Genomic DNA, 22,701 nt, shown 5'->3' on the forward strand with positions numbered 1-22,701 from the left:
AATTGAATTTATAATTTGAATTGATTTAGAAATATATATATATATATATATATATATATATATATATATATATATATATATATATATATATATTGGGTGAGAGCCTTATCACCTTGAGTCGTAGGCAAGTTATTTGAGAAACGGTAAAGGTTATATTCACTTTATTCACCTCATGTATTGTATTGTAAGCACGTGTCTCGTAATTCGATAAGTTTCTTCCTTTCTTGTGGAGCGGGCCGAAAGCCTCGATAGTATAATAGATGCATCTATGGTTCGTGCCGCTCGACCCTCGACAATGTACACATTATTCTGGACCGGGCCGAACAACCTCGGCATAATCGTGCGTTATATCGTTGGCAGTCCGAATATTCATGAGATTATCTTTCCACTAATGTCCGATATTTTATATGGTACTTCTTATCTGTTTGTTACTGGTACTTGATACATTTGAGTTGTTGAGGTAGAATACAAGACTGAGAAATTCATACTTTAAAAGAAATATTTAGAAGATTAGGTAACTTACAGATTTGCCCCATTATTATTGTGCGCTTCACATATGCTTATGATTTATTATATTGCTTTATTGGACCTCTAGTAAGTGTTGATGTCGACCCCTCGTCACTACTTCTCTAGGGTTAGGTTAGATACTTACTTGGTACGCGTTGACTTACGTACTTATGCTACACTTTTGCACTAAATGTATAGGATCTGACAAGTTCAATTGGTGGTCATTTTGGCGCGTAGGCGCAACTGCTGATGAGACTTTATGGTGAACTGCATTCCAGGCTACGTATCGCAGCCCATAAAGTCTCTATCGTACCATTTACTTTATCTTGTCTTATTTACATTCCGGACATAGGTTGTATTATTATTGTACTCCTTAGTAAATGCTCATACACTTGTGACACACCGGGTTTTGGAGGTGCTCTAGAATTTGTTATGGATTGTTTTACACTGATTTACTTTCACTTATTATTTTAACGAAACTGTACGTAACTACGATTTATTTTAATGCACTAACCTCGTTATCTAAGAAAGATTTATGATTTTAAAAATGATAAAATAAATAATTAAATATTGGCTTGCCTAATGGCGATGTTGGACGCCATCACGGCATATAGTGGATTTTGGGTCGTGACAGAAAGAGTCTAAAAGTTAATGGAAATAAAAATAAACATGGTGAAGAAGAAAAAGAAGGGAAGAACATTCTAAATGGTTGAAAATTTATTAACAAAAATGTATTTTCTGATTGGAAAAATTAATATATGGTTTTACTATGTCGCTTAAACAATTTTCTTTTTTAACTAACATCTCCAATTTTAAAAAAAAAGAAATTTTTGACTTGTCATAAGTTTAGCAAAAGCTATGAGAGCAATAGAGGCCAGCGAGTCCGCCAGACAGCGAGAGACAGGCAAAACTACACATAAAAATCCCAATTCCCAGATATTGCTACTACACATTCTTTCCACTTGACAAGTCAACAAGGAATCTAATTAATTGATGACAGAAAAGGCTTTGTTATTTTCTCAAATTTCCTTCTTCTCCGAACCATCCCCATCGGAATCTGCTTAAACCCTTTTGACCATACGTCGGAAAATGGACGACTACTTGAAGCTGTTCGTAGAGGAGACATCGTTTTACAATAGGGTGGTTTTAGGTACGTTCTTGCCGGAATCATGGTGGGCTCCACTTCCTCATTGGTTTCAAGGGTGGCTCAGGAACTACATTGGTGGGGTGTTTCTTTACTTTATATCTGGTTTTCTTTGGTGCTTCTACATCTATCGCCTGAAGCGCAATGTGTATATCCCTAAAGGTCAGATTGATGAAATCGCTTTTGACTCTTTCACTGATTAAGGTCAGTGAGAGGTTGATTTATGTTTATCATATGAGTATATGAATTTGTTCATTCATGTAAATTTAAAAGTCAATTTTGGGTTGTTGAAATAAATTAGAATCTGCTATACGAGGTCTAATGCTGCTCATGAGCATATTCAGTTACCTTCTAATTTGTAGTTTAAAAAAAAAGGCCTTTTTTTAGCTACCCAGATCTGAGCCAACCACTTCATCCCTCTACAAACCAGCTTGCCAATTGCCATAATTCATAAATTGAAGGCAGAGAAATTGTCAATCAATTTTTATGGATAAAGCTATAAATTTGGTTAATAGTGACTATTTATTAGATCCGAGTATAGGCTATGACACCTTGACATTGACGAGATGAGCATGATATGAAAAGCTTTTCTCATTGGTTGAGAGTCTTGAGAATATGACAACACATAGTTTGTTGTGAAGGAAAGAGAACTGCTCTATAGTAGACAGGTTAATCAGTTAATTTAATTACTTGTTGTTGCTGAAAACAATAAACAGCAGACAGCCTTTTGATTTCAAAGAAAAATTCTTGACATTAATGTCAAGTTAAATAAAGGACAGCTACAGACTGAAAATAAAAAGGACAGTTATAGCCTTTGATATCTAAGAAAAATGTCAAGTTAATATCAATCTCCTAGAACATGCTTGGTGAACTTGATTGATGACCTCTTTGAGTTTTAAGCCATCATTTTCTCAATGAATATAACTACATTTATTGTATGCTTTGATAAAGGTAAATTTGTAACTTGCTTCAAATTTTCTCATCCGATGTTACGTTGGTTTGGAAGAAAATGTGAAATTTTCAGCTTTATGAACATTGTCATTGCAGATGCTATCCCTTCAAATAGAGCTATGCTTTTGCAAATAGGTGTGGCAATGAAAGCTATGCCATGGTACTGTGCTCTTCCGTCGCTTTCTGAGTATATGATTGAAAATGGGTGGACAAAATGTTTCTCAAGAATTAGCGACGTTGGATGGCTTTCCTACCTTATCTATGTTGCAGTTTATTTGGTAATAGTTGAATTCGGCATCTACTGGATGCATCGGGAGTTGCATGACATAAAACCTCTCTACAAATATCTCCATGCTACACATCATATTTACAACAAGCAAAATACACTCTCCCCATTTGCTGGTAAGTTCCATCTCATGACTTTGGTCTATTTTGAAAACAACTTGTAGCTTCCCTATTAGGTAGGCTGCTTGCTCCTGATCTAATTGTGCTTGGACGTTTTTAAATATGACTGGAAATCTTGCGAATGAACTCAAGTTGTAAATTTTCACATCTCAGTCTTTAGTCATACACCATTCCCTTATTTAGTTAGCGGGGATCAGAAGGGATAAAGTGGCTACAGATTGTTAAATTGAGTAATGGCTCACTATTGGCCCCTCTTTATAAATGCTAAACTGTTGTAGAGAGCATGAGAAAAGAACATTTTATTTGGGCTTTCTTTAACCACTTTTACTCACAAAGCATGACTTGCTTCATACATCTCATCACCGTGTCAATGAGTTATAAAATCTAACTCATTGAGAGTCCAATGAACCAATGATATGTTTTCTATGTACTTTAATTGTCTGATATTTTCTCTCGGTCATAATTGGAGAGTTGTGTTCCAACACCAATCACTAGCGTGACTTACTGTTTTGCAAATTAGGTTTGGCGTTCCACCCATTGGATGGAATACTGCAGGCAGTGCCACATGTAGTAGCTCTTTTCCTGTTGCCTGTACATTTTACGACGCACATAGCCCTCTTATTCATAGAAGCCATATGGACTGCAAATATCCATGACTGCATACATGCGAAGGTGTGGCCTGTAATGGGTGCTGGCTACCATACCATCCACCATACTACGTACCGGCATAATTATGGTCATTACACAATATGGATGGACTGGATGTTCGGAACTCTTCGTGATCCTGTTGAAGATGAGGTCAAGAAAATGTAACATTCTTCTTGGATGTAAATTTTATTATTGGTAGTTTTTCAATTTTATAGACCGAGAACAATTATGCTACAACGAAAAGAATGTGTGATGGTGCCTAAGATGTCTTAATTTTCCTTGCTATTCTTTTACTAGTATTAGTACTCGCCTGATGCAATGACACAAATCATGTCAAATTGTGATGTATGTTGTTTGAATCATGTGCAAATAACCTTAAAATATAAATCTCTCAGATAAAAATTATATAACATGAGATATTAATTATGAAGCAGGATATGAAATTATTGTTCAAATCTCGTAGTGGAGAACCTATTTTCTTCTTTATATTTGTAGCAACCTAACCCCTTGATTTTAGTACTTGCATTTCGTTTCGCTATCAATATTAAAGAATATAAAACATGCCATGTTGTGATATGTCTTGTTTTAGCACATTAGATCATATTATTTTAACAAAATTCTTACTATCACTTTGTTTTTATCTGAAAGTCAAATGTTTTATTCATCACTTCTTTTTTACGCAAATTCTTTTTTTGTTTTGTTTTTTTCTTATAGTTATTGTATTGTTTATTATTTAATATTATTATACTATCATATAATTTTTTATTAGCTTAATAATTAAATTAATATCTTGCTTATTATCCTTTTAATAGTCTTTAATAAATATAAATATTTTATTCTTGAAATTTGGTATATTTTTATGCTTGTATCCTCTTATTCGGAATTTTTTAATCATTTAAATTTATCAGTAATATTTTTAAATATTATTTATTTATTTATAAATTAATTTAAAGTATAAGTATCCTCACACTACCTCTATTTTCTTATACATTCTCTTCCCTACTATAAATTTTAATTAGTTTTTATATTAATATTTTACCTATAACCAAAATAATATCATATTTTATTTTAAATTGTAACTTTGAATTAGTCTAAAATATTAATACATAAGTTATTTGATTATTATGTTCCAAATGTATTGGGCTCTCTTATAATTATTTTTGTATTAGATGCAGTTAATTTTCTTTCTTTTTTAGCTTTAAGATACATATTTAATTTTTAATTTTCATTCGTAAATTTACCTATATTAGAAATTTATTTTTATTTTTAAAATTTTATTTTTATCATAAAAAAATATTTTCTTAATTGTTTGAACACATAATATCTAAATATTATAGTAATATTTTTACTGTCATTTTATTTCTTTACGTAATATTTTCAAAAATAAAAATAATCTCATCTCAAATTCAAATAATTCTATTTTCTAAATTGGGCCACATTTTTAAAAGATTATGCTATGCTTTCAAACTTAAACTAACTGCACTCAATTCAGATATTAATCATAAAACAAATATTTTCTTAATTGTTTGGACACATTATATCTAAATGTTGTAGTAATATTTCCACAGTCATTTTATTTTGTACATAAAATTTCTTTCTTTTTTAGTTTTAAGATAAAATTTTAATTTTTAATTTTCATTAGTAAAATTACCTATATTAGAAATTTATTTTGTATTTTAATTTTTTTTTCATAAATAAAACATCAATTTCGTGATATTATCCATAGTTTGAGCATTCTCATCATAGTTTTAAGAACTTTCTAATCCCAAATTCAACTAGTCTTTTCCTTTCAATTCTAATAGTAAATTTTTAATAATATGCTTTTGATTTAACTTGTTATATTATTAAAAAAGCAATTACTTAAATTATTATATTATATCCTTTTCATTATATTATATTATATGTTTTTCATTAACTTGTAAATTTATTTAATATCATTATCAACTACTATTCTTTAATATAATATAGATAAATATATAAAAAAAATTAATCATAAAATAAATGATTATTTTGTTCTAAAAATATTGCTCCAAAATTTTAAATTATTTAATTTTTAATAATATTTTTAAGTATTGTATATTTACTTTATTTTATTTTCTAAACTTAGATTTATAAATATCCTCACATTATCTCTAATTTATTTTTATTATTCAATATTTTTACTTTTTGATTTTATCTATTAGACTTGAGTTACGTGAATTATCCATATTATGACTTTTCTTATCATAATATAAAGAACTTCCTCATCGTAAATTTAAATAAGTTTTACCTTTTTTCTCTATTAAAAAATCTGAATTTTATTTTTTCTCTATTTATTCTTTATTTTTGATATTATATTATTCAATACCTAATATTATTACATTGTCATGTGTATTTTTATTAGCTTGTTTGAATTTAATATCTATTTCTACCACATTCATTGTAATATAATATAGATAAAAATTTAAAAACTTTCTCATCTCAAATTCAAATAATTTTTATAATTCTATTTTATAAATTTGACCACATTTCAAAATATTATGTTATGCTTTCAAACTTAAACTAACTGCACTCAGTTCAAATATTAATCATAGAAAAATATTTTCTTAATTATTTGAACACATTATATCAAAATGTTGTTGTAACATTTTATGTATAAAATATTCGTTTGCCCGATTTATCAATATTAATATGATTTTATTATTCTTGTTATTAAAATATTTTTTTACTAACTTTTTACTTTTTTCTTACCTTATAAATAATTTGTATACTTTATGTAAGATCTTATTTTGTTGCTTGAATTTACTTATTTTTTAAACTCAATAAATCTTTAATATCTTAAGTAAATTTTAGTTTTATTTATATTTTTACTTACTCCAAATATAAATAGTCATAGGTTATCTCAATTTATGTCTTTCTATATTTTGTTTTTCTATTATAGTTTTTAAATTATTTGTTACCTCCATATTTCTAGCTAATATAGAAGAAAATCTATGAGTGGATCAATATATAGATATAAATATAGATATAGATATAGATATAGATATAGAGTGGATCAATTTATAGATATAAATATACATATAAATATAAATATAGATATATAGATTAGATTTGTCTAAGATCTATTTAAATTATGTATAAAATTCATTAAACTATTTTCATTAATTATGTTTCCATTTATAATTTCTAATTATTAATGTACTCCTAAAATTGCCAAGTGGCTTGATTTTAGCTTGCCACTTGGCTTAACCAGAGTGCATACTACCCTTCTTTTAAATATAACTAGTATTAGTACCCCCCGCGATACGCGTACATAAATCATGTCAAATTATAATTTGGGTTATTTGGATTAGGTGCAAATAACTTTAAAATTAAACCTCTATATAGAAATTATAAAACATTATTTGATATTAATTAAGAAGCAAGACATGAAACCATTTTTCAAATCTCATAGTGGATAACCTTTTAAGCAAACCCCTTGATTCTGACACTTGTATTATATTTTACGGTAAATATTAAAGAATACTAAACGTGTAACGTTGTGACCTGTCTTGTTTGAGCACATTAAATTATATTATTTTAACAACATTTTTAATGTCACTTTAGTTTTCATCTCAAATTCAAATAAGTCTTATTCTTCAACATTTTTAGACTGAATTATTTTCTCTTTTTTGTTCCTTGCTTATAATATTTTGCACTATTTATTACTTAATATTGTCACACTGTAATGTGATCTTTTATTAGCTTATAAATTAACCTTGTCTTGTTTATTACCCTTTTAATATTCATCAATAAATGTACAAATTTTTTATTCTTGAAAATTAATGTATTTTTACACTATTATTCTCTTACTCGGATCTCTTTCATCAGTTAAATCTATTAAATTCTTAATGTCACTTTATTTTTCATCTCAAATTCAAATAAGTCTTATTCTTCAACATTTTTAGACTGAATGTTTTTATCTTTTTTGTTCCTTGCTTATAATATTTTGCATTATTTATTACTTAATATTATCACACTGTAATGTGATCTTTTATTAGCTTATAAATTAACCTTGTCTTGTTTATTACCCTTTTAATATTCATCAATAAATGTACACATTTTTTATTCTTGAAATTTAATATATTTTTACACTATTATTCTCTTACTCGAATCTCTTTCATCAGTTAAATCTATTACTTCCTTCGTTCTAATTTATGTAAATATGTTTGACATGGCACAAAGTTTAAGAAAAAAATAAAGACTTTTAGAATTTGTAGTCCTAAATAAGTCAAAAAGGGGTCCAGAGTATTTATGTGGTTATAAAAGCTTCTCATTAAGGGTAGAATTGGAAGTTTAAGCTAAATTGTATTCAAATTTAGAAAGAGTTCATTCTTTTTGGAACAGACCAAAAAGGAAATAGGTTCACATAAACTGGAACGGAGGGAGTAACAATTATTTTTTGTATTATTTAATAATTTTATTTATTTATTTTTAAATAAATATAAAAATAAAAGTATCCTCACACTATCTCTATTTTCCTCTTTATACATTCTCTTCCCTTCTAAGAAATTTAATTAGCTTTTTACCTAAATAGTTTACATATACTCAAAATAATATCACATTTTATTTTAAAATATAACTTTGAATTAGTCTAAAAATTAATACATAAGGTCTTTTATAATGTTTCAAATCTATTGAATTTTCTTATCATTAGTTTTTGTATTGTGTGCATTTATTTTATTTTCTCTTTTAGTTTCAAGATACAAATTTGACTTTTAATTTTCATTAGTGAAATTACCTACATGATATATTTATTTAGTAAAGTTTTGGAATCTATTTACAATGAAAATAGGAGTCAATCTTAATTGATTTATACCGTTAGATTAAATTTGATCAAATCTAATTTGACCTAATTCTTATTAGATTTTGTCTAAATATTTTTAGACTTTGTCCTAAAATTATCAAGTGACTTTTTTTTGTCCACTTAACTTAGTATTAAGCTTGCATTGCATATAATTTGTATATTTTATGTAAGATCTTATTTTGTTGCTTGAATTTTTTTTAAATTTTTAAAGTGAATAAATCTTTAATAGCTTAAGTAAATTTTAGTTTTATTTTATATTTTAACTTACTCCAAATTATAAATAATCATAGGTTATCTCAATTTATGTCTTTCTATATTTTTTATTTTTTATTATAATTTTTTAATTAATTCTTTACCTCCATATTTCTAGCTAATATAGAAGAAAATTTATGAGTTGATAAATATATAGATAGGTATAGATATAGATATATAGATTAGATTTATCTAAGATCTATTTAGATTATGTCTAACATCTTTTTCATTCAACTACTTCTATTAATTATGTTCCATTTATAATTCTTAATTATTAATGTTGCCCTAAATTTGCCAAGTGGCTTTTTTTTAGCTTGCCACTTGGCTTAACCACAATGCATACTACCATCCTTTCAATATAATATAGATAATTATGTTCCATTTATAATTCCTAATTATTAATATTGTCCTAAATTTGTACAAATTTGGCTTGTTTTTAGCTTGCCACTTGGCTTAACGATAATGCATACTACCCTCCTTTTAATATAATATAGATATTTCTAGCAAATATAAAAGAAAATCTATGAGCGGATCAATATATAGATAAATATAGATATAGATATATAGATTAGATTTGTCTAAGATCAATTTAAATTATGTCTAAGATCTATTTAATTTAACTACTTCCGTTAATTATGTTCCATTTATAATTACTAATTATTAATGTTATCCTAAATTTGACAAGTGTCTTCTTTTTAGCTTGCCACTTGGCTTAACCACAATGCATACTACCATCATTTTAATATAATATAGATATAAATATAGATTTGAACAAAAAAACGTGTGGGGCCGAAAATTTTGGACTCAAATCCTTTTGTATCTCATGGATTATGATAGTTTAATATGCAAAGGTTTTAACGTGTTCTCGATTAGCTTATTATAACATTTTAGTAGCTTTCAATAGCTATGTTAAAAGTAATTAATATGCAAAGCTTGTCATAACTTATTGTCAATTAGCTTATTATAAGAATTTTAGTAGCTTCCAATAGCCGTGTGCTTAAAAAGTAGTTCAAATAAAACAATCACCGGACAATGGAAGTGAAAATTTTAGTAGTTGGCGGATACAGTATTTTTACCTAGCGGATTATTCAACATATGAAGAAGCAAAGGTACAAAGAAGTGGCAGATCCGGTATTTTTACCAAGCGGATTCAACATAGTAAGCACTAAGCAGTAACTGTACAAAGAAGTTAAAACAAGGGAAAAAGCAGTACTCCTCAGCTGTTTAATGAATGTCTTCTCCTTAGCAAACAAAATAAATAATAACTGATGTCATATTTCATTCACCTATCCTATTTCATTAGCAACCATGCCTTACTCATTAAGTATAATAGCTTTATATTTCATAGGATAAAGAATTACATTTTGAAGCAGAAAACAATCTAGCCTGCTGCAATTACCCTTCCAAATTTCAAATAACCTTCGTTCAAATTCAAGCTAAGAACAAATATATATATCATAGATGAAAGTAAATCAAATCAAGCTTTATGTTGCTAGTACGTATGTCACGACCCAAAATCCCACCACAGGTGTCATGATGACACTTAGTCTCTAAGACTAGGTAAGCCGATTGCAATTACAATTCAAGCCATTTTTTTTTATAATCGAAACCAACAACGGAAATAATTATAACACCTTCCCAAGACTGGTGATACTGAGTCACGAGCTCTAACTGAGTACATGCAGTGATCCCCAAGGATCGAACATACAATATTGTTCGAATAAGAGTGGACAGTACAATAAAAATGAAAAGACTCCGGGGACTGCGACGATCAAGCAGCCCTACCTTGAATCCTTACGATCACACTCTAATCTCTGTCTGAATCCGATATCTCCAATACATGTCTGTCACGGCCCAAAATGTTAACTAGTCGTGATGACGCCTATCTCAATATTAGGCAAGCCGAAATCTTAATGAACTACAACTTCTTTCAAGTCTGAAAATATAATATTTAAATAACATCCACAAATCTTATAATTACCGATACAACCACTCCCAAAACCTGGTGTCACTGAGTAGATGAGTATCTAATTATGAATACAAGTATGAAACATACGGTCCGTAACAGTCTGAGACCAAATATAGTAAATAAGGAGATAGGGAAGGAGAGGCAAGGTTTGCGAAACACGGCAGCTACCTCAGAATCTCCGAAAAATTAACTGTGTAAAAGAATCAACACACGCTATGTCCGAAAATACCTGGATCTGCACACGAAGTGCAGGGTGTAGTATGAGTACAACCAACTCAGCAAGTAACAATAATAAATAAGGAACCGAAGGTGTAATTCGAGCTACACAGTTATGGTTCATTTTTAGTAATTCCAGCAAAGAATAGACATGCTATCAAATCTGACAGTTTAATGTCAAATCAATTTTTATACAGTTCCTGTTCATGTAATCCGTATATCAACAATCTTTCAGAGATTTCACAACAATGACATATAGCAACTAGGTGCAACAACAAATAGAAATCAAGTACAATCTCTTAGGACAATAATTACTCACTGGGCTTCCAACCCTCATCACTCCCTGGGCTCCCAGTCCTCATCACTCACTCTCAATGGGTACCCTCGCTCACTGGGGGTGTACAGACTCTGGAGGGGCTCTTATAGCCCAAACACTATAATCTGCACGGACAACTCACGTGCTATAATACAAATATCTGGATCTGCACGGCCAACTCACGTGTTGCCCGGCCAACTCACGTGCTATAGTATAAATATCTAGATCTGCACGACCAACTCACGTGCTATAGTATAATATAAGGATATGCACGACCAACTCACGTGCTGCATGGACAACTCACGTGCTATGATATCAATATCTCACAATCAGGCCCTTGGCCTCTCTCAGTCATAAATCTCTCCAGTCTCTCTGGCTCTCATTAATCATGAAATCAGCCCAACAACAATGATATGATGTATCAATAATAATAATAGAGACTGAGATAAAATGTGCAAGTAAAAACTGAGACTGAGTACATATAGCATTTAGCAGGCAATTCAACAAGTACACAACCTCTGTGGGTCCCAACAGTACTATCACATAGCCTAAGCATGATTTCTAACATGATTTACAGTCAAATTTTATCAACACATGGAGAGCATATAGCTAACAATAAATTATTCAACTTTACAATTTTCCGGGATGGACAAAGTCACAATCTCCTCGGTGCACGCCCACACGCCTGTCACCTAGCATGTGCGTCACCTCCAAAATAACCGCATGATACCAAAATCCGGGGTTTAATACCCTCAAGACCAGATTTAAAATTGTTACTTACCTCAGAGCGTGAAATTCTTTACTCTGCTATGCCTTTGCTTCGCAAATCGGCCTCCGAATGCCTCGAATCTAGTCACAAATAATTCGTTTCAGTTAATAAAATTAATTGGAATTAATTCCATAAGAAAATGCTAATTTTTCATAAAAATCCAAATTTTAGCTCAAAATTTGCCCATGGGGCCCACGTCTCGGAACATAAAATTTGAAAGTCCATTCAACCACGAGTCTACCTATACCAATTTTACCAAATTCTGACCTTAACTCGACCCTCAAGTCTACAAATCCTATTTCCAAATTTCTTAGTTCCAATCTCCGATTTACACCTCAAAATCATGTAATCTAGTCGGATTATTCGATGATAATTTAATATTATGGAGTAGAAATTATCACAAGAAACTTACCTCAAGTTTTCCTTGAAAATATATAAAAAATCGCCTCTCCTCAAGCTCCAATTTGTCAAAAATGGCGAATGGGATGAAGTCCCTGTTTTTATTATTCTGCCCAGACAACCTCGGTTCTACCTCGATCTTGGCCTTCGATCGAGGTCCTCGATACTTGGCCTCGATACTGGGCCTCGATCCTGGCCCTTGATCCTGGTCCTCAATCCAAGGCCTCGATCTTGGCCCTCGATCCTGGGCCTCGATCGTGGCTTCAATCCTGATCATCGATCATGGCCCTCGACCTTGGCCTTCGATCATGTCTTCGACCCTGTGCTCGATCATTGCTTCGATCGTGGCCCTCGACCTTGGGCTCGATCTGGGCTTGATTCTGGCAGGTTTTTGGCTCAATTCTGAGAGATTTCTGGGCTCGAATCTGGCAGAAGAAATTTCCAACAGAATGAAATTGCACGAGCTGTTGTAGTTCAATTTTCGATCCGATAACCATCCGAAACTCACCCGAGGCTCTCGGGACCTCAACCAAATATACCAACAAGTCCTAAAACATCTACCCCTCGGTTAAACTTCCCAAAAATTTAACTTTCAGCATTTCAAATCTAATTCCTCTACGTACCTCCAACAAATTTTCTGGACACGCTCCTAAGTCCAAAATCACCATACGGAGCTATTGGAATCATCAAAATTCAAATCCGAAGTCATTTACATATAGGTCCATATCCGGTACACTTTTCTAACTTAAATTTTTAATTATGAGACTAAGTGTCTCATATCATTCCGAATTCTTTCCGGACCCGAACCAACTAACCCCGATAAGTCATAAATCAATTGCAAGACATAAATTGAGCAGTAAATGGGAAAACGAGGTTATAATATTCAAAATGACCGGCCGGGTCGTTACATTCTCCCCCTCTTAAACAAACGTTCATCCTTGAACGAGTTTAGAATAATACCTGGAGTCTCAAATAAGTGTAGATATTTGTTCCACATCTCCTACTCAATCTCCCAAATAGCTTCTCCGACTGGCTGGCCTCTCCACTGTACCTTCACTGATGCTATGTTCTTTGACCTCAGCTTTCGAACCTGCCGGTCTAAAATAGCCAGCGGCTCCACATCTTAAGTCAAATTACCGTCCAACTGTACTACACTGAAATCCAGAATGTGAAACGGATCCCTGACATACTTTCGGAGCATGGATACATGGAACACTGGATGAACACCTGATAGACTAGGTGGCAAAGCAAGTTTATAAACCACCTCCCCAATTTTCTTAAGTATCTCAAAAGGCCCAATATACCGAGGGCTCAACTTTCCTTTTTTCCTGAACTTCAAATCACCTTTCATGGGTGAAATCTTGAGCAGAACCTTCTCCTCAGCCATGTGAACAACATCACGAACCTTCCTGTCGGCATAACTCTTTTGTCTAGACTGTGCCGTGCGAAGCCGTTCCTGAATTACTTTGACCTTCTCTAAAGCATCCTGAACCAAGTCAGTACCCAATAGTCTAACCTTACCAGGCTCAAACCAACCCACCGGAGACCGACACCGTCTCCCATATAAAGCTTTATAGGGAACCATCTGAATGCTTGACTGGTAGCTACTATTGTAAGCAAACTCTATGAGTGGCAGAAATTGATCCCATGAACCCCCAAAATCAACGATACAAGCACGTAGCATATCCTCAAATATCTTAATAGTGCGCTTAGACTGTCCGTCCGAGGGTGAAATGTTGTACTCAACTGAACCTGTGTGCCCAATTCTCGCTGCATAGCCCTCCAAAACTGCGTACCCTGATCTGAAATAATGGACACCGGCACACCGTGTAGGCAAATAATCTCGTGAATATAAATCCCAGCCAACCGCTCCGAAGAATAATTAGTACCGACTGGAATAAAATGCGCAGATTTGGTCAACCGATCTACTATCACCTAAACAACATCAAACTTTCTCAAAGTCCATGATAGTCCAATTACGAAGTCCATGGTAATACGCTCCCACTTCCACTTCGGAATTTCTAGTCTCTGTAGCAATTCGCCCGGTCTCTAATGCTCGTACTTTACCTGTTGATAATTTAAACACCGAGATACAAACCCAACTATATCTTTCTTTATCCGCCTCCACCAATAGTGCTGTCTCAAATCCTTATACATCTTCGCGGTGCCTGAATGAATAAAGTACCGCTAACTATGAGCTTCCTGGAGAATCAGCTCATGCAAACCATCTACATTAGGTACACATAGCATGCCCTGCATCCGTAATACACCGTCATCTCCAATAGTGACTTCCTTGGCATCATCGTGCTGAACCATGTCCTTAAGGACAAGCAGATATGGATCATCATACTGGCGCTCTCTAATGCGATCATATAAAGAAGACCGAGAAACCACACAGGCCAAAACTCGATTCGGCTTGGAAATATCCAATCTAACAAACTGATTAGCCAAGGCCTGAACCTCCAAGGCTAAAGGCCTCTCAGTTACCGGTAAGTATGCTAAGCTGACCAAACTATCTGCCTTACGACTCAAGGCATCGGCCTACACATTGGCCTTTCCGGGATGATAGAGAATGGTGATATCATAATCATTAAGCAACTCCAACCACCTTCGCTGCTGCAAGTTAAGATCTTTCTGGTTAAACAAATGTTGTAGACTCCGATGATCGGTATATACCTCACGCTGGACACCGTACAAGTAATGTCGCCAAATTTTCAAGGCATGAACAATAGCTGCTAATTCAAGATCATGGACTGGATAAATCTTCTCATGTACCTTTAACTGTCTGGATGCATAGGCAATCACCCTACCATCTTGCATAAGTACTGCGCCGAGACCAATCTGCGATGCGTCACAATACACAGTATAAGACTCTAAACCTGTAGGCAACACCAATACTGGAGTTGTATTCAAAGCTATCTTGAGCTTTTGAAAGCTCTCTTCACATTCATCCGACCACCTGAATGGAGCACCTTTCTGGGTCAATTTAGTCATAGGCGATGCAATAGACGAGATACCCTCCACGAAATGACGATAATAACTGGCCAAGACGAGAAAACTCTGAACCTCAGTAACTGAGGATGGTCTGGGCCAATTCTGAACTGCCTCTATTTTCTTTGGATCCACCTTAATTCCTTCACTGGACACTATATGTCCCAAGAATGCTACCGAACTAAGCCAGAACTTCATGAATAATTCGGCCTTCGAATGCCTCGAATCTAGTCACAAATAATTCGTTTCAGTCAATAAAATTTATTGGAATTAATTCCATAAGAAAATGCTAATTTTCCATAAAAATCCGAATTTTAGCCCAAACATCACCCGTGGGGCCCACGACTCGGAACTCGACAAAAGTTATAAAATTCGAAAGTCCATTCAACCACGAGTCTACCCATACCAATTTTACCAAATTCTTACCTCAACTCGACCCTCAAGTCTACAAATCTTATTTCCAAATTTCTAAGTTCTAATCTCTAATTTACACCTCAAAATCATGTAATCTAGTCGGATTATTCGATGATAATTCAATATTATGGAGTAGAAATGATCACAAGGGACTTACCTCAAGTTTTCCTTGAAAATATATCAAAAATCGCCTCTCCTCAAGTTCCAATTTGTCAAAAATGGCGAATGGGCCGAAGTCCGTGTTTTTATAATTCTACCCAGACAACCTCGGTTCTGCCTCGATCTTGGCCTTCGATTGAGGTCCTCGATCCTGACCCTCGATGCTGGGCCTCGATCCTGGCTTCGATCCTGATCCTCGATCATGGCCCTCGACTCTGGCCTTCGATCATGTCTTCGACCATGGCCCTCGACCCTGGGCTCGATTCTGGCAGGTTTTGGGCTCGATTATGAGAGATTTCTGGGCTCGAATATCGAAGAAGGAATTTCCAACATAAGGAAATTGCAGCAGTGTTGTAGTTCAATTTTATATCCGTTAACAATCCAAAACTCACCCGAGGCTCTTGGGATCTCAACCAAATATACCAACAAGTCCTATAACATCATATGAACTTAGTCGAATCCTCAAATCACCTCAAACAACGCTAAAACCATGAATTACGCTCCAATTCAAGCCTATTGAACTTTGAAATTTCTAATTTTTACAAATAACGCCGAAACCTATCAAATCACGTCTGATTGACCTAAAATTTTGCACACAAGTCATAAATGACATAACATACCTATTACAATTTTCAGAATCGGATTTCGACCCAGATATCGAAAAGTCTACCCCTCGGTCAAACTTCCCAAAAATTTAATTTTCGGCATTTTAAGTCTAATTCCTCTATGGACCTCCAATTTTTTTCGCACACGTTCCTAAGTCCAAAATCATTATACGGAGATATTGGAATCATCAAAATTCAAATCCGAGGTCGTTTACACATAGGTCTATATCCGGTCCACTTTTCTAACTTAAATTTTCAATTAAGAGACTAAGTGTCTCATTACATTCCGAATTCCTTCCGGACCCGAACCAACTAACCCGATAAGTCATAAATCAATTGCAAGACATAAATTGAGCAGTAAATGGGGGAACGGGGTTATAATATTTAAAATGACTGGTCGGGTCGTTATAATGGATCTGCACAAAAATGTGCAGAAGTGTAGTATGAGTACACCACAGTCGGTACCCAGTACATATCAAGACTAACCTCGGTAGAGTAGTGACGAGGTACAGTCAAGACACTCATTAGTCAAATAACCTATGCAATATACCATACAAAAATAATAGAATAACAAATAGCAGTGATGGCAACAATAATCAACTTATGACATAACTAGCAAGGCAATAGGAACACCATAAATATTGCTCAAACGGATAATAAATACAAGTACATCCAATTAATCAAGTCCTTTGAATATAAATCATTCACATATAATTCTTTCGAATAAATACCCTCCAAATAAATTTCTTCAAATAAATATCCTTCGAATAGAAAACTCTTTCACATAAATATCTTATATCATAATCATAAATACGGGTCTCACCCCCTTTTCATAATCTCATGGCACCTCGTGCCCATGTCTATATCACATCTGCACGGACAACTCACGTGCCCAAAATATCAATATATAAAAATCGTAGGATCAATTTATTTTCAATAAAGTAAGGTTAAAATCTTTTAATCAAGTAAAAAAATCAACAAAGAAATAAGTTTATTTTAGAAATCATTTAAGTGAAGAAAAATTACATTTAAATTAAAATAAAGCATCAGATAAGCTACTAATTTGGATGTAAAACTTATTAAATTAAAATATAATAGTAATTTCCTTTTATTTAAAACATCTCAATCATCGAAAACAAGTACAACCCAAAAATACAAATCCTCAGAGTCTCATACGAAAAAGCCAAAGCCAACACAATACAACAAGAAATATAAAACACTTAATATTAAGCCAAATAATACATCACGGAGAATACAAGAATTTACAAATTACGAAAAAACAAAATAACAAAAGGCAAGTGCAACCATAGAGAAATATCTACAAAGGGCACTCCCGAGGTACCACCTCATAGTCCCAAATCATAAATAAATTTCAACAAAGGGCACTCCCTAGGTACCGCGTCGTAGTCCCAAATCATAAATAAATTCACAATCTTTCCTTATATCACCGTGGGAGCCTTCACATTTAGTTTTAAAAATTATTTTTCCGAAATAGCATCCCGCGTTTTAGCCACCCTTATCACACCACATGATTTCTAGTAGTTCCCCTACTAGCCACGCGTATCAAGCCCCCCTTATCTCATCGTATGCGTTTCAACACCCAGACCTTATACCACCGCATGCGTATCAATATCACAATATATCACAATTCGCACCTCAAGTGCCCGATTATCACAGCATACCACAAATTGTACCTCAAGTGCTCAAATATCACAACATATTATAAATTGCACATCAAGTGCTCAAATATCAAAACATATCACAAATTGCACCTCAAGTGCTCAAATATTACAACATATCACAAATTCCACATCAAGTGCTCAAATATTAAACATATCAAAAATTACACATCAAGTGCTCAAATATTACAACTTGCCACAGGAATCAACAATACATTACCCCAAAACATTTCGAAGTATTTTAAGACCATTAAGAAGATTTACGGGTGCTAATTATATTAATTCGGGTATGAACAAGACTGATAATTTGAATGATATCAATTGATAATGATAATATGTATAGGTGCATTAAGAATGGTTTATGGTCTAATAAGAGCTCTAAAGCTAAGTCAAGTTGAAATTTTTATGATGGGATAAAGTTTCAAGTGAGTTCGCACAAGACCTAACTTCAAACGAGCATAACTATCAAGATATAAAGATTTTGTACGGTGTATAACCTATCCAAAGAACTGTCTATGTGTCTAGTTTCTAATGCTTCAAACTGTTTGTAATTTTGAGATTCCTACAATAAGGTATGATATGTTTACTAAAGGGTGGCAGAAAAGCTATGCGAGTCTTGCGTAGCCTACGCAGCATTGCGTAGGCAAATCCAGTAGCTTCAAGGGTCATTTTAAGAGCTGAAAACATAAGTTTAGAGAGAGAATGTGTTAGTTCTTCATCTTGGAATGGATTTCTAGAGAGAAGGAGGAGCTCTTCCACCATGGATACACTTCAAGGTAAGTTATTTTGGTACAAGGATGATTATATAACATCATTTAGTGATAATACTAACATTATTATGGATCAAATCCATAAGAAATGGGTTGAATCTTCAAGAACACCAAAACTAGAAAAAGTTAGATTCTTCTAGCTATGGGTAGCATGTTTATGAGTTTTATTTGAAGTTGTAATGGGATACTGTATGAACCCTAAGGGATGGTCTTGAAAATGATATTTTGGGCAAAGAAGAAGATGAATAGTGATGAATTGATATAAAAGGAATTGTTTTGAGTTTCTAATGATTCCAATAGACTTGATAACTTAATTGATTAACGACCTGAATAGGGAATCGCCATTTTGACAAGATACAACACTAGTTCTTGAAATGTGTGTTGTTGAACATAGGGTTTTGTTGGAGAAGATAATGAATAGTGACTTAATGATATTGGGTAATTAACATAGTATTATTAATGACTTCAAATGAGTATTAAATGATAAGAATGGAATTTAATAGGCTAATAGATGAGCCTATTGGATAATTTGGGATGGTTGAAGGTTTGTTGCAAATTATGAAGCCTAAATAGATATTTATGAATCTTTTTGTATTTATTTTGTTGTAGTTGGGATATCTAATGGTAGGTATTGAATTTTGGGAGATATTTGGACATTTTAATCAATTGGACCATTGTAGTATTTTCGGAGTTTGAAAATTTGAAGGTCGAGTTGAGGTCAGATTTTGGTAAAATTGGTATGGCTAGACTCGTGGTTGAATGGGCTATGAGATTTTGTAACTTTTGTCAGATTCCGAGACGTGGCCCCACGGGTGATTTTCGGGGTGTAATTTTGGATTTTGTGGAAAATATTAGTATTTTGATATGGAATTAATTCCTATAATTGTGTGGACTGAATCAAATTAATTGTGGCTAGATTCGAGCCGTTCGGATGTTGATACGCTCAAAATGAAATTTCTGGAGCATTGTTTAGCTTATTCGACATTAAATTCATCTTGTTTGAGGTAAGTAACTCTTCTAATTTTGGAGCTAAGGATATGGACACTGAATATATGTATTATGTGAATTTTTGGGAGGTGACGCACATGCTAGGTGACAAGCGTGTGGGCGTGCACTATAGAAATTGTGACGTAATTATTTTCGTGAAATTTTGTTGTCAAATAATCTTGGCATTTTCTATGTTATTTTATGTGTTGAAGAAATTGAGCTGAGAATCATACTAAAAATCATGTTGAGGCTATGTGCCAATATTATTGGAACCCACACATGTCGTATTACTGTGAATTATTTGTTTTAAATTAAAAATTCATACTCAGTCATATTCATGTCATTACATATCATATCTCAGTCTCTGTTATTATTTATTGATACATCATATCATCATTTTCGGGCTAATTTCATGACATTGTAAGCCCATGAGAAAGTGACTGGAGAGATTGATGATTGAGTGAGGCCAAGGGCCTGATTATGAGGATAATTATGGGATCGGGTTGCACGCCGCAGCAGGCCATATTAGCTTTATATACTTTATTATTATGGGATCGGGTTGTATGTTGCAGCAGACCATATTGGCTTATTACAGCACGTGAGTTGTCCGTGCGGATCCAGATATCGATACTATAGCACATGAGTTGTCCGTGCGGATCCAGATATCGATACTATAGCACGTGAGTTATCCGTGAAGCACGTGAGTTATCTGTGTGGATTATAGAGCTTGTGCTGTAGGAGCCCCTCCGGAGTCTGCACACCCACAGTGAGCGCAATCGACTATAAATATGGATTGGGCTGCACGTCACAACTGGTATTGTACAATACTGAGTGATTGAGTATGCTGAGCATAGTGAGAAAGAATGATAGACAGTGGGATTGAGTACTCTAAGAGTGTGAGTACATGAGCTCATCATTGAGATGCATTGCATTTAACATGCGTACTTGAGATACATGCATAGAGATGTATTTTTTCTCATACTGTATGATATTACATTATTCATGATTTCTCACACATGTTGGCAGATGGACATAGTGATGCATTTGTTTTATACTGGTTATCTGGAATGAACAAAATGAAACATCTTTTTTATTATTGAAAGGATTTTGGGAAAATTATTGTTTTCAAACTTATTCATATTTTTGGCAACTTCGGTAAATGATTTGGGTTTTCATTAATGTACTTGAAAGACAGAACTATTTTCAGAAATCACGTTTTAGCTGAGCATTCGATTGTTGAGTTACTTTTGGTATTACTTGTTTAAGTTGTTATGAACTATTGCTGGTTATTGAAGTTGGGACCCGACCTTGGTACAAGCTCGTCACTACTTTCAACCTAAGGTTAGGTTTGTTACTTATTAAGTACATGGGGTCGGTTGTACTCATACTACACTTCTGCACCTTGCATGCAGATATTGGTTGCTGATGTTGCTGTGTTCGTTGGGGAGCTGGATCTAAAGATGTACCTGTGTTCTGGTTGTAGCTGCCTCTTGTTCATGGTAGCCTTAGATTCACAAAACTCTATTTATATACTTTTCAAACAGATGATGTATTTACTTCATACCAGCTTTGTAAATTCAATTCTTAGAAGCTCATGATTTCTACTACCAGTCCTTGGGGAGTGTATTAGAGTCATTTAAATATTAATTGAATCAGATTATTGTTATTTGGCTTACCTAGCGGGTGAGGTTAGGTGCCATCATAGCTAGTTGAAATTTGGGTCGTGACAAGGTGGTATTAGTGCTCTAGGTTTATAGGTTCTACAAGTCATGAGCAAGTGTCTAGTAGAGTCTTGCAGATCGGTATGATGACGTCCATACTTATCTTCGAGTGGCTACGTGGAATTTAGGATAATTTTCCATATTTCTTTCCTTATCGTGCAAAATTGATTCAGCTTGAAATATAACTCTTTGAATTCATTCCACGCATTTGTATGCGCACATGAGCGCTCGGTATCAGTTGTGCATCGTTGGATTGTGACTCTATGAACGAGGTTTGAGATGTGTATTCTGTGTTTTGGCGATGGGCCAGTCTGGAGGGCTTGAGGACATGGTTAGACCACAACTTAAGCTCGGTAGCTTCAATTGTAATTTGTACATTTGGACTCATATGTCCGGTGATGTCCCTACGAGTGAAATTTATGGCTCGATGAGTGGTGGAATGGCTTTTTGATGAGTATGATGTAACTGCGAGATATGTTAAGACAATTTGAATGTGACGAGAAGTGTTTCCTTGAAATGTAAAGGAAGGCCATTGGGTGCTTGATTTTCATTTTGATGTGACATACAGTCTCGAGTGTGAATGTTTTGAAGGATCTTTCGTGTTGTTAAATTTAGGGACAAATTAAATTCTCATGCTTGGTTAATGAGTTTGGACTAGGAAAGATTAAGTGATTTCATAGTAATTATAACTGCAAAAGGGTATAACAAGATACCAATTTGAGGCTAAACATGTGGATTATCCCCTGCGGAGTAATTTACGTAGGTGTGTTCCTTTTAATTTGAGGGGAGAGTTTCTTTTCTGCCAGCGGGGCGTATGTGTTGAGATTTAAATTTGAATCTAGCTGAGAAAGTCGACTTGAGCGTCAAGAGAATGAATGCGAGTGTAGCGGATGATCTGGGGTATTTTTATGGTTGGCATTGTATGAGCTTGAGAAGAATTTTCATTGAACTGGCTGCAGTATCATGACAGTAAT

At 33.6% G+C, this 22,701-nt stretch overlaps 1 protein-coding gene across 1 annotated transcript; it reads left to right on the forward strand.

The window, feature by feature from the left end:
* Window positions 1-1,358: 1,358 nt before the first annotated feature.
* LOC107763191 (delta(7)-sterol-C5(6)-desaturase-like) lies at window positions 1,359-3,938 on the forward strand. The gene is made up of 3 exons (XM_016581658.2): window positions 1,359-1,813; window positions 2,699-3,004; window positions 3,528-3,938. Exons 1-3 carry the CDS (start codon window positions 1,597-1,599, stop codon window positions 3,818-3,820), a joined length of 816 nt encoding a protein of 271 aa, XP_016437144.2. The 5' UTR covers window positions 1,359-1,596; the 3' UTR covers window positions 3,821-3,938.
* Window positions 3,939-22,701: the final 18,763 nt, after the last annotated feature.

This window comes from Nicotiana tabacum, chromosome 17 (genome assembly GCF_000715075.1).
Source record: "Nicotiana tabacum cultivar K326 chromosome 17, ASM71507v2, whole genome shotgun sequence".
In the NCBI taxonomy this organism is placed as follows: Eukaryota; Viridiplantae; Streptophyta; class Magnoliopsida; order Solanales; family Solanaceae; genus Nicotiana; species Nicotiana tabacum.

Coding starts and splice junctions, on each gene's coding strand:
- LOC107763191 (XM_016581658.2), top strand. CDS start 1,597: ATGGACGACTACTTGAAGCTGTTCGTAGAGGAGACATCGTTTTACAAT. Junction 1,814..2,698: donor CAATGTGTATATCCCTAAAG/GTCAGATTGATG, acceptor TTGTCATTGCAG/ATGCTATCCCTTCAAATAGA. Junction 3,005..3,527: donor TACACTCTCCCCATTTGCTG/GTAAGTTCCATC, acceptor TTTGCAAATTAG/GTTTGGCGTTCCACCCATTG.